The sequence below is a fragment of the Rattus norvegicus genome, chromosome 11 (assembly GCF_036323735.1).
Source record: "Rattus norvegicus strain BN/NHsdMcwi chromosome 11, GRCr8, whole genome shotgun sequence".
Lineage (NCBI taxonomy): Eukaryota > Metazoa > Chordata > Mammalia > Rodentia > Muridae > Rattus > Rattus norvegicus.
Window position 1 is genome coordinate 93,746,773 of NC_086029.1, and position 16,659 is coordinate 93,763,431.

A 16,659-nucleotide genomic window follows, 5' to 3' on the forward strand; every position below is an offset into this window, starting at 1 on the left:
GGCAAAAGTCAAACCTAAAAACGTTGGAATACTGAAAAAAGGAATCCCAAAGCCTTGTGTACTTACGTGTGCTGTCTGTGATCCCCAGAATTCTGATAGCTAAGGCAGGGAATCAACTTTAAAATAGGGAAATTTCACCAGGCGGTGGTGAACCACTCCTTTAATCTCAGCACTCCGGAAGCAGAGACAGGTAGATCTCTGTGAGTTCAAGGCTAGTCTGGTCTACAAAGCCAGCTCCAGGACAGCCAAAGTTACACACAGAGAAACTTCATCTTGAACATTTCTGAGATGGCTCAATGGTTAGAGCACTGGATGCTCTTTATTGGCTGCTCTTAAAAAGAGAGGATTTGGGGTTGGGGATTTAGCTCAGTGGTAGAGCACTTGCCCAGGGTTCGGTCCCCAGCTCCGAAAAAAAGAAAGAAAAAAAAAAAAAAAAAGGATTTGGATTCAATTCATCTATAAGGCAGCTCACGACTGTGTATAACTCTGATTCGATAGAATTCTGCCTCTATAGGCACCACATATACATGTGATGCACAGACATATATGAAAGCAAAACATACACATAAAATAAATATTTAAATTAAAAAAAATAAGAAAATTTGAACTGGTGGTGGTGGTGGTCCACACCTTTGATCCCAGTATTCCCAGCGCAAAAGCAGGAGGATCTCTAATGTATCTCAGCTATAGAGTTCAGGACAGCTAGAAACCTTGTCTCGAAAAACCAAAAAATAAAGCAACAAAACAAAAAATACACCATGGTTAAAAGCTGAAACTTGAGCTAGACTGGTTTCAAATGTTCCTTTTTTTTCTTTAAGAGGATTCACCACTACACCACATTTTTCTTTAGAATGAAAATTGCACTCTACACTGTGGTTATGCACACTTTTTTTTTCTTTTCTTTTTTTTTTTCGGAGCTGGGGACCGAACCCAGGGCCTGCGCTTGCTAGGCAAGCGCTCTACCACTGAGCTAAATCCCCAACCCCATTATGCACACTTTTAATCTCAGAATTCAAGAGACAGAGGCAGGCGGATCTCTGAGTTCCAGGCCATCCTAACTACAAAGTGAGTTGCAGGCTTGTCAGGACAACATGGTGAGACACTGTCTCAAAACAAACCGTACTTTATTTAACTGAGTAGTTAGGGAGCAGAGCCTTTCCCACTGGTCTCTCTGCCTCTCACACGCTACCTCCTGGCGTGCATTATATCACAGAACAGGTGATAGAAGTGAGGGTAACAATAAGATAAACTTCATCAGTATGCTATCAAAGCTATCAAAAACAAAAAAACAAAACAAAACAAACAAACAAAAAAAAAAAAAACCATGGCTATAGGGTGGGCAAACTCAGACACCAAGAATCCTCTAGACGGTTGGAGTCCTCAGTGATCGAGTGCTTACCCAGCACTTGGGTTCAATATCAGTACCAGAAAACAACCAGTCCAAAAAAAAAATCATCATAATCTGTAGTTGGGGAGACAGCTCAGTTAAAAACTGAGTGTGAGCCTGGCACGCACGTGATGGTACACATCTTCACTTCCAGCACTTGGGAAGCAAGGCAGGCTCTTAAGAGATCAAGGACAACCTGGTCTACAAATACAAATGGACAGTTCCAAGACAGCCAACGCTAATCAGAGAAACACTTTTTCAATAGATAGAAAGAGAGAGAGAGAGAATGAGTGAATCTAAATCTCAATCTTCTCCCCGAAACCCACATTAAAGGCTGGTCAGGACTTGTAATTCCAGCACCAAGAAGGCTGGGAGAAGGCAAGATCCCCAGGGACTTGCAAACCAGTCAATCTACCTAAATCAGGTGCACTGCATATTTCTAAGAGATCTGTCTCAAAAAGGAAGGTTGACAGCTGCCCTGGAAAACACCGATTGACTTCTGGCCTCTACCTGTACACATATGCATGTACAACTCCCCAACCTAAATATTTGTGGACACACACAGGGGAGGAGGGCATTCAGATACTAAATTATCACTCTAAAGACCTGAGTGCAGGGGTTGGGGATTTAGCTCAGTGGTAGAGCGCTTGCCTAGCAAGCACAAGGCCCTGGGTTCGGTCCCCAGCTCCGGAAAAAAAAAAAAAAGACCTGAGTGCAACAGTTTTGAAAAAAATAAAAACAAAATATACACTTGTGGAATGAACCAAGATAAAACCGCAGAATGTTTTGTGACTTTTTGCTGTATTCCATGACTCCTGTCACATAGGGCTCCCTTCTCTGCTGGCTTTTTTCCTAAACAAACTAGGAAATAAAAATCAATTGCTATGACCCTGATAACTCTCTCAGTTCATTAACCAGAAACTGTTCTTGAACTTCTTAAAATAAGGTACCACTTAAAAAACATTCACATCCTAACACCCCCACGCCCATTCCCAGAATGACCATCATTGGTTCTTAATCAATGGACCCCCAAATATGTAGTTGTCCACTGTGGTGGTTTTGAAGTGAGAAGAGCTTCATAGGCTCATATATTTGAGTACTTAGTTGGTTCCAGTTCCAGAAAATACCAAGTCCTCTTCAGGACTCCAGGGGGCACCAGATATGCACACGGGAGCTTCTGCTACTCCAAGCCACATCCTACCTTCTTTGCTTCTCCATGTCCATCTTTCTCCTACTCCCAGACTCCCCAGCCCGATGCAGGCACTTAGGCATTTCTCTTTTTCTTTTTGAGGGAGGCATTATTAGGTACTGAACAGAAGGCCTTGTGCACGTAAAGGTAAATACTCCATTGAGCTATAGTCTCAGTCCTCACTCTTTGGGTGATTGCGGGGAGGGTTTCTCTATAAAGCCTTAGCTGTCCTGGGTAGGACTCATTCTGTAGACATAAGCTGATGTTGAACTCAGAGATCTCCCTGCCTCTGCCTCCCTCCCAGTGTTGGGATTAAAGGTGTGAGCCACCACTGGCTCTTTTTTTTTTTTTTTTTTTTCTTTTCTTTTGAGACAAGACCTCACTATACTGTCCAGGGTGGTTTTAAACTCATTGTGTAGCCCAAGCCAGCAGTGAACTTTCTATCAGACTCACAAGTAGCTGAGGTTACAGGCCCATAGCACCTGACTCTGGCCTTAGGCCATCTCTGTGGTACCAAGTACCTCAGTTCACATTCCAGCACAATACTGATCACAACACAAACAAAATCGTTTTCATGTGACTTTTCGTTGCATAATTCAGGGAATGGGGACAAGTTTCACCTTGTAGACCAGGCTCATTCTGAAACCTTAGAAAATCCTTATGCCTCAGCTTTCTGAGTGCTGGGATTACAGGTATAAGCCAACACACCTAGCGTATGCTTATTTAAAACTTTTAATTATATTTATGATGTGTGTGTGTGTGTGTGTGTGTGTGTGTGTGTGTGTGTGTGTTGTACTGGGGGATGCAGTGCATGTGAGGGTCAGTGGACAACTGCTAATAGTAGGTCCAGAAAATGTCAAGTTGAGGCCATCAGATTTGGTTAAAGTGGCTTTACCTGCTGGCCCTTGTTTTTGTTTTCTTGAGACAGTGTCTGTTATAGATCAGAACAGTCTCAAACTCGGGATGTAGGCAATGATGACTGCTCCTGTGTACCACCTCATCCAATATACGCAATGCTGGGGATGGAATCCAGGACTCCATGCATGCAAGAAAAGCACTATACCTGGACACACCACTAGTCCCCACATCAAACCCCCAGCCCCTTTTTTTGAGACAAGGTCTCAGGATGCAAATCCGCAACCAGGTTGGTCTTGAAAGCAGAGGTCAGTCTGTCTTTGCCTCCCAGTGCCCTAACTTATTGTTCTAGATGTAGTCATCTAGAAATCAGGTAAGGCACTTAATTAGATCCTGATTAGACAATTACAGAGGCTCTTTCAGACAGCCGTTACACTGAAGGGGCACAATAGGCTTACTGATATCCAAGGCTTAAACCTTTCACACAGCGGGCCGAGTGAGCAAGATGAGGACTGTGGAGACCTAAAGGTGCTGTTGCTTCCCCAGCTAGGATCTTGGGTTACAGGAATGATGGGAGATGGATGGCTCAGTGGTAGTTCAAAGTTCTGGGTACTCTTCTAGACAACCTCAGTCTGACTCCCTAAACCCAAAGAATAGCTTATAACCTCTGAAAATCTAGTTCCAGGTGACCTGACAACCTCTGACCACTACACACACATCCAAACAAAACATCTATACATAAAATTAAAAACAAAACAAAACAACAACAAAAAAAAAAACAAGTGTTGTGTGCACACCTTTAACACCAGTACTCAAGAGGCATAGCCAATCTCAGTAAATTTGAGCCTGATCTATCTAAACAGGGAGTCCCAGGTCAGGGCTATATAGAGATCCTACCTCAAAAAAAAACTACACACATACCACAGAGGCCAAGGTTAAATCCTAGAGATATATTACCATAGTGACTAAGGGCATGAGATATACTTCAGATCCCAATCCTGGTCTCTGCCTCCCATGCAACAAAGAACAAGTTATCAACCTCTCCCAAAAATACTCACCTCTGAAATTGCAGCAGTCTCAGAAACACAAACAAGTTATTGTTCCAACGTTTACAGCATTTACTTAGTACTAGACACTATTCACAGGCTAATTCAGGGTTAAGTGCTGGATAAACATTACCTATGACTACTGGGTAGGACCATGTGCTATTCCCGCTGCTAGACATACACACATCTACGGGGCACCAGGCCCCAGGTACTGGCTTTACACTTGTACTAGCCACACCCAGACTGCGTGCTGCCCATCGGGAGTGACTACCTCAGGAGTAGGTTGCTCCTCATTCCTATCACTCTGAGGCCAAAATCAAGAAGGGATACTAACATGACCAGATCTCTCTATAAGCAGCCTCCTAAGCGCTCTCAGGAGTGGGACTTCACATTCTTGGGCATCTTTAGTCAAGGTTAGAAGATGAGTTTGGAGGAGTACACAAAATCCTTTGAAGGCTAGTCATAAGAGTTTATGTTGAAGATTATGTGTTTGAAGAGACAGTGTACTCACATACATTAAATAAATCTTTAAAAAATACATATTTATATATATAAGTACACTCACTGTCACTGTCTTCAGACACACCAGAAGAGGGCATCAGATCCCATTACAGATGGTTGTGAGCCACTGTGTGCTTGCTGGAAACTGAACTCAGGACCTCTGGAAGAGCAGACAGTGCTCTTAACTGCTGAGCCATCTCTCCAGCCCAAAATAAATCTTAAAAAAAAGTTTATCTGCAAATACATTTAGATGAACCCTCTAGAAGATCCTTTAAAGCCGGTGTGTGGTGCATGGCCTGTAATCTCAACATTCTGGCGTGAAGGCAGAAGTATCAATTTCAAGGCCAGACTGATAGTAAAAGACCTTTAATATCAGCAGGGCAGTGGTAGCGCACGACTTTAATCCCAGCACTTGGAAGGCAGAGGCAGGCAGATCTGAGGCCAGACTGGTCTATGGAGTGAGTTCCAGGACAGACAGGGCTATACAGAGAAACCCTGTCTCAAGAAACAAACAAAAGGGGCTGGGGATTTAGCTCAGTGGTAGAGCGCTTACCTAGGAGGCGCAAGGCCCTGGGTTCGGTCCCCAGCTCCGAAAAAAAGAACCAAAAAAAAAAAAAAAAAAAAAAAAGAAACAAACAAAAACACCCACCGACCAAGTTAAAGAATCTAAGCACTTGCATGCAGAGACAGGCACCTCCCTTGAACTTGAGGCCAGTGTTGTCTACACATAGGAAAACAGTCTGCAGACGAAAGGGCTGGACCAATTCCCAGTACCACATGGCAGCTCAGAGCTGTCTGTGACTTCAGTTCCAGGGCATCTGACACCCTCACACAGATGTACATGCAGGTGAAACACCAATGCACATAAAATAAGAGTAAATAACTTCTTGTGGACTTTAGTGAGCTTAGTTTCTTTTAGGCTCAGTGTTACTCTGAATAATGCTTTCTCACATCCTCTCCACTCTCCAGTGTATCCCCAGACCCTGACACCCAGTAAACAGACAGAGACCTTGGGGATAAAGGTCTTTATTCGACAAGATTATCTTACTCAGTAACAAAACAGCAGGAGGTAACAATTCCCCCAAAGATCTGGAACAGTATCTGCCCCTGGCAGGGGCAGTACAGCCTGCTAAAAAAAGTCAGCTGCAGCCAGGGTCTCTAGTGTCAGCCATTTTTCAAAGATTGTAGTTGGGGTTCTTTCGAAGAATGACAAAGCCTTCCAGAATTGGGGTGACAGGGAGAAACTCCTCAGTGGCCAGCTCCGCCCGTTCCCCATGGGCCAACAGCACTGGAGTTGTGTGAGTCTGGAACCCCGTGATCGTTTTGGGCTTCCCAGCCTGGCCCACCACATCCACTGCCTGTGGGATGAAAAGAGTGAAATGGGAGACGATCCACGATCCCCATCACTGCCCACCCAGTTTGTGAAATAGGGTTGTAATACATTGTCCAAGTTCTATGGTACACCCTGAGCCCTCCTTTTCAAACCATCCAAACCTCACCTGACCCACGCGGACAGAAACTGGCAATGGTCGCAACTCCTCATCAAATGTAACCAGCATCCGAGGCTGCATGGCGGCCACCAGCCCATACAGTACATAGTGAGATTTCCCTAGAATGACTAAGGGAAGAGAGCACAAGTTGTAGACGACGAGCCTGGACTGAACTTTAAGTGTCTATGGCAGCGCTGACCCCCTAAACTACAGACTAAGAAAAATCTTTGTTCCTTGTACACCCCACTACTAACCCAAGATGCCTGTACCACTCTCTGCTCACATCCCTAGGACCTGACAGTCACTTTTCCTAGTCACTTAGGAGTAAATTCATCCTGAAGTCTTTTTGGCCAGATCAAACATGCGAGAAATTAAGGTTTCATGAGGCCTCCCACAGCCCAGTGAACCTAGAAAAGTTAACTAGGGATTTTGATCTTAATTGCCATGGTGGCCCTGGCAGGGGCAAATCAAGCACAATGCACCCCAGGTACTGTCTCTGACAGGAACTCACTGTTTCGCACATCCAGGAAAGAAACAAGCACGGTGAGCAGCCCCGCCACAGCCACTTGACTCATGAGCTGCCGGTCACTGTGGTAGGGGCAGAGGGTAAGTGTGCCCTTCCCTAAATGTGTCAGGCCCTGCAAAACGAAACGAAACAAGACGTTAATAATTAATTAAATAATAAGTTAATAAATGAGACATCATATCCGAGCAGACACGTTCCTTCTCAGGCAAACAAAACTCCTACAACCCAGTCACATCTTCTCTCCTAGGCTCTCCTAAGGCACCACAGATGTTGCTGCTGCCACACCTATGCTTTACCTGTGCCAAGCGCACCATGAAGAGGTTATTGGGGTCCTTGGCGTGATACTGAGCTAACTGGCGCAGCATTGCAGCCAGACGGGCATTGTTGGTACCTAGAATAGGAAACATTACAGAAACTTAGAAAAAGAGCCTTGAATCTTCTAGTCTGTTCAAGATCTTTTTCTAGTACTTACCACTGCCCACCATGCCCATAGCAAAGATGGAGTTATAAGAAACTTCTGGATCAGCATCATGAGAGAATTTGCTTAGGGTATCCAGGATGTTGAGTCGTGGATTTGAAACAGAGATTAGTGCCAGTGCTAACGGTACAGCCCGACGGAGGGTAGGTTCCCCATATCTCAGCTGGTGATAGAAATAAATAAAACAGCATAGGAAGAGGTAGAAACAAGCTCGGCAGAGAAGTTCATGGGGTAAAACTGCCTGCTGTGCAAGCATGAGGACCTGAGGTTAATCCCCAAATCCAACATTAAAACAAACAAACACCTGCAGTCCTAGTGTTCCTATTAGGAAACAGGAGTGGAGGTGGAGAATCTCTGGAAGCTCTTGGACCAGCTAGTCTGGCATACTCAGGAGAAATATAAGAGATTGGTGGTTTGAATAAAAACAACTCCCAGAAGGCTTGGTTATTAGGGAATGGCATTATTTGAAAAGGATTTCCAGGTATGGCCTTGTTGAAGGAAGTGTATCACTAGGGGTGGGGCTCTGGAGTTTCAGAAGCCAGGGGCTGGAGAGATGGCTCAGCGGTTAAGAGCACTGACTGCTCTTCCAGAGGTCCTGAGTTCAAATCCCAGCAACCACATGGTGGCTCACAACCATCTGTAATGGGATCTGATGCCCTCTTCTGGTGTGTCTGAAGACAGTAACAATGTACTCACATACATTAAATAAATAAATATTAAAAAAAAAAGAAGCCCAACCCAGGACTACTATCTCTCTGCCTGCTGCCCGCAGATCTGGATATAGAACTCTCAGCTGTCTAGCATAGTGGTTCTCAACTTTAGGGTCTCGACCCTTTTCGGGGGTTGAACAACCCTTTTGTAAGGGTTCCCTAAAGTCTTCAGAAAACATACTTCAGAACAGTAGCAAAATTATTGTTATGAAGTAGCAGTGAAAATCATTTTACAGTGGGGAGTCACTACAGTATGAAGAACTGTTTGAAAGGGTCAGAGTAATCGGAACATTGAGAACCACTGCTCTAGCACCAGGTCTGCCCACATGCCATCATACTTCCCACCATGACGACAATGGATGGACTGAACCTCTGAACTGTAAGCCAGCCCCAATTACATGTTTTCCTTCCTAAGAGTTGCCATGGCCTTGGTGTTTCTTCACAGCAACAGAATGTTGTCTAGGACAGAGACCCTGTCTCAGAGAAGGGGGCAGGTGAAGACTGGCACCTCCATGCATTTACACACAAGCACGTGTGGTGAGTAAAAGCCACCAATACCAGAATTAGCCAAGGCTAAGGCGTAGCGTGGTGGTGAATCACTTCCACGTATGCACAAGGCCCTAGGTTTAATCCCCAGCACCCACCGCCCCCATATTCCGGTCTACTCTGGGCTACTCACCAAATGACCAAAAGTTCGCAATGCCATCTCTGCACCAATCTCTTCCCCCATAGCAATAAGTGCGATTCCCAGAACAGCTACTCCCTGCAATTCAAGAGGCACAAGAACACAGTAAGCTCCAGGAACAAAAACCAAGTCATCCAAGGCTCATCTAAGAAGAGTTCCTTCAGGGAACACCTTGTCCCTCACAGACAAAGCTCAGTCCTGCTATTCTGACTTGTGGCAGTACCCTGGGGAGGAGCAGAGGCCAAAAGCAAAGCTCGACCCTGTTCTGCCCCTCATATCCACATGCTCTTTTCAGAATGCCTGCTGGCCCACACCTGATGTGCTCCCATGTCGGCAGGGGCCTCCTTCTTGTCCTTGTCCTTCTTTTCCTTCTTGTCCTTGTCTTCTTCCTTCTCCTTAGAGTCGAAGTGCTCACTGCAGATGTGGAGGAGCTGCTGAACCTTCAGCACGTTCCCGGAACCTGCGGTGAGGCGGTGAGAGCAAGCAAAGAAGAAGAAAAACGAAAAATCAAGAAAAAGCTTTGTCAATACTAAAAGCCTTAAAAATCTAAAGAGCAGAATGAAAGACAAAGAAGAAACAACCTGAGAAGAGGAGGACCCAGAGAGAAGTGGAGTTGCTGGGTAGTAAGGCACAGACCTGCATAGGCACACACATCCACCAGAGTGTTGGCAAAGCTGCGGAACGGTTCTGACACAACCTCCAGGGCAGCCAGGATCGCCTCGATGGCTTCGCCCTTCCCTGCAGGGGGTCAAAGGGTCAGAGGACACAGGCTTGTGTCCAGCTCAGTTTGATACCTAAACCCTCCAATTGTACCCAATTCGGTCCTTTGATAAATATTTCCTCACCCAAGTGATTGAGGCCCAGGCCAAGAGGAAGCCAACGAGCGTAGGTGTCCTTGAGCTCAGTCTCAGATTTCTCCATGATGGTCTGAAGAATGGTCGAAGTGACATCTCCATTGCAAGACCCCACTGCTATCATCCCACAAGCCAGAGCCGTCACACCTGCGACCTAGAAATACAAGCCAACATTGAACAGAGTAACACTCTCCTTTCTGCCATTGTTTGAGACAGCATCTCTCACTATGAGGTCTAGGTTAGCCTGAAATCAGAGATCTGCCTGCCTCTGCCTCTGGGGGCTAGAATTTAAGTGTGTCACCATACCCAACCAATGCTTACTTGGTATCTTCATTCAAAAACCTAATTCTTCTGACACACTGTAAGTCATTCTTCCTAAGGGGCAATTGATTTCTGTGAAATCAGTGAGTACTTATCTATGTCAGCACTGTGCTAACCCATTTGCACACTCTACTGAGGTGTTCTTACATTTGCACACTCTTCTAAGGTGTTCTTACATTTGCACACTCTTCTGAGGTGTTATTACATTTACTTGTTTAGCAAGTGCATATACACAGCACACAGGTTAAGGGTAAAAATCTCTGTCCTGCCAGCACGCAGTCACCAGGCTTGACTGGGACCTCAACGGCCCCAGCTCCCCATGCTCCTAAACCGTCCTTGTAACTCCACAAAACAAGGTGACAGGAAAAGGGAAGCCCAAAGACAGTGAGTTACTTATTCAGTATCTTCTGCTTATAAGTGGAAATCCAGATTTGAACTTGGGCAGTTTTACTCTAAAAATCTCTGCTTTTGGCAATTATACAGTATTTGTCACTAAAATGACTCTGCATAGGCAAGAAAACTTAAGTTAGCTAATGACTAAAAGCCAGAACCACTGCTGTGGCTTCTATCTAGAATGTCCTCAAACCATGTGTGCGATGGCCTGGACCATCTCACATGTAAGATGGTGGCACTCTTGGGACTCTTGGGAAGAGTGGAAAGTAAGGGCTGGGTCCACTAGGAGGCCGTTAGGGGACAGTGGGAGACAGACTTCATGTGGGGAAGAAGGTAAGGGAGCAGTGGCACCCGGCTCCTGCCCTCTTGGCTTCCTTGCTTGCTGCTAAAGTGGCGAGTTTGTGCTCCTCCTTCCACGTGCTCCCCACTGTGCTGCTGCCTTGTTAGACGGGAAGCCTGTCGTCCACTGCCTTCTCCTCCTTACCGTCTAAGTGGCTGAACTGCGGTTTCAGAGGCTAGAACTCAGAACAGTACAACACCAAGCTTCATCTGGGTTTCAAATTCCAGTCTGTCTCCCCCAGCCCCTTTTCTTTGGTGGGGATGGGGAAGGTGAGAGTAAAGGGATTGTTCTGCAGCCTAGGATGGGACTCACGGAACTCGTCCTGCTTCAGACCCTCAAGCACTGAGTCACTGACCTCACGTACACCTTGAAATTATACTTCTAAGAGATTTTACTGAAATATCGCACAAGTCCAACATACCAAGCCCTACCTTTCCATTAGACATCAACAACTCACCTCCATGCTGGACTTGGAATCTCCCATTACAGGTAGCAGCAGTGTTAGAACATCTTCCCGATTAGAGCCAGCATAGGCCAAACCTAGTCTAAAAAGTCACAAGATAAAGTCCCAAAATATACTTGGATACAGCAAGGCACAACAAAAACAGTACTGGTCACTAACAACACATTCCTCAAGCAACAGATTACTCAATGGCACATGACAGTCTTTGGCAATATCTTCTCCTAATTTATAAGCTAGGCATTAACAAAAAGAGAAGCAGTCTTGGAAAAATAACAATTTAAAAATAAGTAAGCAAGCAGACCAGTGGTGCCCACCTTTAATACCAGCACTTGGGAGGCAGAGGCAGGCCAATCTCTGAGTTCTAGGTCAGCCGCCTGGTCTATAGAGAGAGTTCCAGGGCAGCTGGGGCTACCCAGAGAAACTTGTCTCAGAAAGAAGAAAAAAAGAAGAAAAAAAAAAAAAAAACAATGAACAGGAATGAGCATGGGAAGCCTTACCCGAAGATGGAGCCAAGTCTCATGGTATTGCTGTTATGGAGAACGTAGTCGGAAAGCAGTGCCAGGGCAGGATCGCACTCATTCCGAACCCCAGAATTCACGATACCACAGGCAAGGAGAGCTCCTGACTGCAAAGAATGAGCAGACTCTTTAGGCCATCGACCCTCTAAACTTCCCAGTATAATACGGCCTTTCTGGGACACTTTACCTAGAATGAAAAACTGGGCAAGCTTCATGTGGTGTTTGAATGAGAGTGGTCCCCAGAAGCTCATAAACGTGAATCCTTGGTCCCTACTTGGTAGACCTGTTCTGTGTAGGATTAGGAGGTACAGCCTTATTGGAGGAAGTCACTAGGGGTGGGGTGGGCTTTGAGGCCCAATCCTGTCTCTGCCTCTGCCTCCAAATGGCAGATGTGAGCTCTCAGCTTTTCCCAGCACCATGCCTGCCTGCTGCCATGTTCCCCACCAGGACAGTCATGGACTCTGAAACTGTAAAGAAGCCCCAATCGAGTAAATTCTGTTTAAGCTGCCCTGTCATGGTGCCTCTTCACAGAAACAGAAAGCAGCTAAGACACCTCATTAGTAAAAAGGAGGCCCTGGAACACAAGAAGAAAGGGTCTCCAGTGAATAAGCTTTGCCCAGACTAACCTTGATGTAGTCCTCAGAGGAGTACAGATACTTGTCAATCTGGGTGAGGCCACCATCCACATCCCACAGCAGAATCATGCCAAGGGACGCAGCAGCACTTAACATCCCTATGACAAGGAAGACTATCAGCTTTAGAAGTGTCCACCCTAAAGAAACTTACAAAAGGGCTTCTCTAGAAACTACTCTGGATCCCTCTCAGGTAACAGCTGACAAGTAAACAAATAAAGGAGAAAACTCGTACCGTGGTCCTTGTTCTTGTACAGCCATTTGTTGCCATCGTCGGTCAGGAGTTTATCCTGACCAAAGGCTGCGTTCACAAAGCCATTCACAAAAGAGGACGCTAGGTTCATTCGAGCAGAATCTACCTGAGAGCCACTGCCACCAAACCCTGTACAAGGTGGGGGAAAGCATTTTAGCACAGGACATGGAAGGGACGCAGCATGCACAAAGTCTCTGAACTTTACACATTTGTTTTGTTTTTAAGACATGGTTTCTCTGTGTAGCCTTGGCTGTACTAGAACTTGCTCTGTAGACCAGGCTGACCTCAAACTTAAAGATCCACTGCCTCTCCCAAGTACTGGGATCAAAGGCGTGTGTCTACCACTCGATCAGTCTCTGACTTTAAGTTAGACCCTTAATCTATGTCTCCCAACAGTGACCTGGACGCAGAACTCTAAGGATTACAAGTGCTTTAGACATGGGTTATCTAAACTTATTCCCAATACAATTGGAACAGTGAACCGTCCCTCCAACGCCCACACAGGGCTAGCTACTCACTGTTATTCTCTAGGTGGGTTTTGTAGATGTCATCAGGCACCTTGGGCTCCATGATGTCCAGCTGAAGAGAAGCCAGAGGGTCACAACTGCTTCCCCAGAACTCCCCCAGCTGTCCCTTCTGCTATCCCACTGAATAGCAACTCTAACCAGGGAGTCTATTGAAAGGTATTAGTCAGGGAGGTGGAATGACAGACAGAACATCAACCAAAACCTTTCGGGGCAAAAGCCCTTACCTCCCGAGCTAAGGCCAAGAAGTTGCTGTTGAGCTGGACATTGGACATGATTTCTGTGAGGTCTTCGTATTCCTCTACATCTTCACTCAGCTCCAGGAACACTCCATGCCGACCCAGCATGAAGGCCATCTGCTTCTGGACCACCCTGTGGGGAAAGCCGTCACACCTGCTCTCTCCGCCACCATGGGACAGAAAGCCTCCCTGGTTCCACCAAACACTGCTAAGTCTCTGATTTTCACACAAAGCACATACGCAGACTCATCCCTCCCTTTGCCGATTTCTCTACATACACATCCTTGCAGGAGGTGAAAATGTCTTCTACCAGTTCCATGTCATTGAGCATCAGTGCCAATCTCAGAGCTTCAGGGAAACGGCTAAACTTTCGGAACACGCCCAGGGCACAGCGCAGGAGGGCAGAGTTCTCAGGTTCTGGTACATAATTCACACAACTACAAAGTCAAAAGCAGTACAATTTCAGAGAGTGCAATTCATTTACTTCTTTCCCAAGTATGCACACTGAGTACCTAATATATGGAAGGCAATGTACTACGTTCCAGGATTACTAAGGAAACACAAAGTTTCTGCCTTCAAGAAGCAACCCTGAGATCCCCAGGAGACCAATGCTGAAGAGGCAGGCCTGCTACCCTGCTCTCCTGTCCGCCCTTACCTGGTGAGATAGAGGCAGACCTTGGAGTATGCATTCTCATCGATGTCCTTCTCCAGCATATCCACCTGCTCGATCTCCATGAGCAGGTCACAAGCCTCGTGCTCAGCATTGTGAGCCATGTTGTAGGGGACGATTTCCTTTACCAAGGTAAGCAATGGTTCCCGCTGTGCTTTCTCTGCATCATCCAGTTCCTGCCACTCCTTAGCCACTTCTCCTGCCAGATGTCTACGGAAAGACAGGCTCATTAGTGAAGCAGGTCCCTGGGAGTCAAGAATTCAGTGTCTGGGGGATTCAACGCATTCAGTTTCCAAACCAACAGAATAATGCCCCCAAGTCCCTTCTCACCCCAAAAAGAAAATGCCTTACCTGACATACTCATGACCCCACGATGCCAATTCTTCCTGGGAGCCCACTAGCCGATACTTGAGGCACTCCCGCTCACCACTCATGGTCATGGCCAAAACAGAGATGATGTCAGCAGCAAAGCACTGTAAGGAAAACAGCATGTGCCATCACACAATCAAGATCACTGCCTGCAAAACTCACCAATAAAATCTATTATATACTAGTCCCCATAGTCCATGCCAAAGCCTTACAAAAGTGGTGTTGCTAGCTCCCTCTGAAGCTAGCCTAACTCAAGAGTGACAAACAATGGGGGGATCAAAGAAAGACGCTTCGCAGTTGTAATATTAGGAGACAGTGTGTCTCATTGCATCACACTGCCTAGTTTGGCCTCAATATTCTACACTTAAGAGGTCCCGAGTCGGGGCTGGAGAGATGGCTCAGCGGTTAAGAGCACTGGCTGCTCTTCTAGAGGTCCTGAGTTCAGTTCCCAGTATCTACATGGGGGTTCACAACAGTCTAACTCCAGTTCCAGGGGATATATTCCCGGCCTCTGGCCAGTACAGATAGATACTACACACAGAGGATACACATCAGGGAGGGAAGGCATTCATCTATGTAAATATAAAAGTAAATTCTAATATTTTACTTAAATTTATTTTAAAAACAAATTTTATTTTTATTATATATTATTTATTTTATTTACAATTTAGAAGGCCAAGCAAACTGGCTTATGCTTATAATCCCAGCACTCCAGAGCTGAGGCAGGAGAGCCATAAACTGAAGCTCTGTCTAGGCCACATTGAGAGTTTGAGGGCAACTAGAGTGGCTGAGGAAGAGGGGTCAACGTTTAAGAGGACTTCCTGAATGCTCGTGAAGATCAGAGTTCAAATCCCAAAACCAACCATAAACACTAAGGGTCTCTAGGCATGCATAGGCACATGCACACACGCAGAAACACATCATGCTAAAAAGCCTTAAGGTATAATGAAGCAGAAACTTCCAAGGAGCTGAGCAGCATTTACAGGCTCCTCTTTTAGGAGAATCATAGTCTCATTAGGATGAACTGTCCACTCAGGTGAGGTCCGCTAGGCTTTCAGTGACTTACCATGGTTCTTGTTTTCTAGCTCAAAAAGGAATTATTCAACTGGACAGACCCTGCCATATTCTGAATTACCTTATTCTCCCCAGGGGCCATGTTCTCATAGATTTCCTTCAGTTTGCCATAGTGTGGACGCAGAAATTTGAGAGGTTTCGGTACTGAGGTCATGGAAGTTGTAGAAGAACGGATTTGTCTTCTCAGTTCCTCCAGAGCTGGTCGGTACAGGGATGTATCCTTTTCCTGAGAGGGGATGTTAGTGCTTAGATCAAAAGGAATCATATTCCTCCACATCATAACTCACACATACCTAAGCAACGCTTTGCTCAAAGACATAACTGACTCCTATCCCATGATTCCTCAACCCCTGAGACACATGACCCCATACCCTTTGTAACTCTTTTCCCTCAAACTATCATAATATCTAATATGTGATATCTAATTGTTGCCTCAAAATGAAATAAATGGGAAATATCCAACTACATTCTCCCTGAAGTAACATCTTGACTCACCCCGAGTCGCTCCACGAGCATCTCCAGTTCATCTTGAAGCTGTTTGTCCTCCTCAGACTGGAGGGTTAGGGGAAGAAGCTCATCAAAAGAAGGAACCCGAATCACATTCTCCTCCCACTCACCCCGGTGCAGGTGGAGAGTGTGAATGTCTATTGGCAAGAAGAGGCAGTGAGATAGGAAAGCAGCATTGCTGGAAAGGCTGTCTAACTTCTGAACCAGGCAGGCTCTGCTTTCGGAAGCCATTCTAGAAAATAGCCAAAGACCCGCGATGTGGTGGTGAGGGCCTCGGGGGTGGCAGTGCGTAATGGGGTGGGGAATGGGGCGGAAAGGGCATAAAGTCAGGGTCTCCCCATTCTGAGTTCCCCGGTGCGGTGGGCAGTAGGGAGTCGGGCCCGAGGCCTTCAAGCCAGCAGTGACTCAGCCCAAGGCCTCCTCCTCCTCGGGATCCCTAGGCTGCGTCTCACCAGCTCCTGCTCTTTATCTTTTTCCCCGGCATCCCGTCGCTCCTTGCCGCTCGACTTCTCGTCCGCGCCGCTGGGGGCTGTCGCTGAGGGTTGTTGGGACTGCACGGGTGTCTTGTCTCGTCCACCCTCCTCCATCTCCGCCACTACTGCCGGCCTACTGCGCGCGCACCTGCTGGCACCGCC

At 46.2% G+C, this 16,659-nt stretch overlaps 1 protein-coding gene across 1 annotated transcript; it reads right to left on the minus strand.

Moving 5' to 3' along the window:
- Positions 1-5,988: 5,988 nt before the first annotated feature.
- Positions 5,989-16,616, minus strand: Psmd2 (proteasome 26S subunit ubiquitin receptor, non-ATPase 2). Its single transcript, NM_001031639.1, has 21 exons — positions 16,477-16,616; positions 16,013-16,069; positions 15,579-15,743; positions 14,426-14,547; positions 14,060-14,284; positions 13,683-13,841; positions 13,393-13,537; positions 13,160-13,220; positions 12,624-12,770; positions 12,383-12,489; positions 11,736-11,863; positions 11,233-11,320; positions 9,713-9,875; positions 9,504-9,605; positions 9,182-9,327; positions 8,862-8,945; positions 7,467-7,635; positions 7,291-7,385; positions 6,980-7,106; positions 6,478-6,596; positions 5,989-6,336 (listed from the first exon to the last, which is right to left on the minus strand). Exons 1-21 carry the CDS (start codon positions 16,609-16,611, stop codon positions 6,154-6,156), a joined length of 2,727 nt encoding a protein of 908 aa, NP_001026809.1. The 5' UTR covers positions 16,612-16,616; the 3' UTR covers positions 5,989-6,153.
- Positions 16,617-16,659: the final 43 nt, after the last annotated feature.

Coding starts and splice junctions, on each gene's coding strand:
- Psmd2 (NM_001031639.1), bottom strand. CDS start 16,611: ATGGAGGAGGGTGGACGAGACAAGACACCCGTGCAGTCCCAACAACCC. Junction 13,538..13,682: donor TTCACCTCCTGCAAGGATGT/GTATGTAGAGAA, acceptor CTTTCCCCACAG/GGTGGTCCAGAAGCAGATGG. Junction 12,771..13,159: donor AACCCACCTAGAGAATAACA/GTGAGTAGCTAG, acceptor CACCTTGTACAG/GGTTTGGTGGCAGTGGCTCT.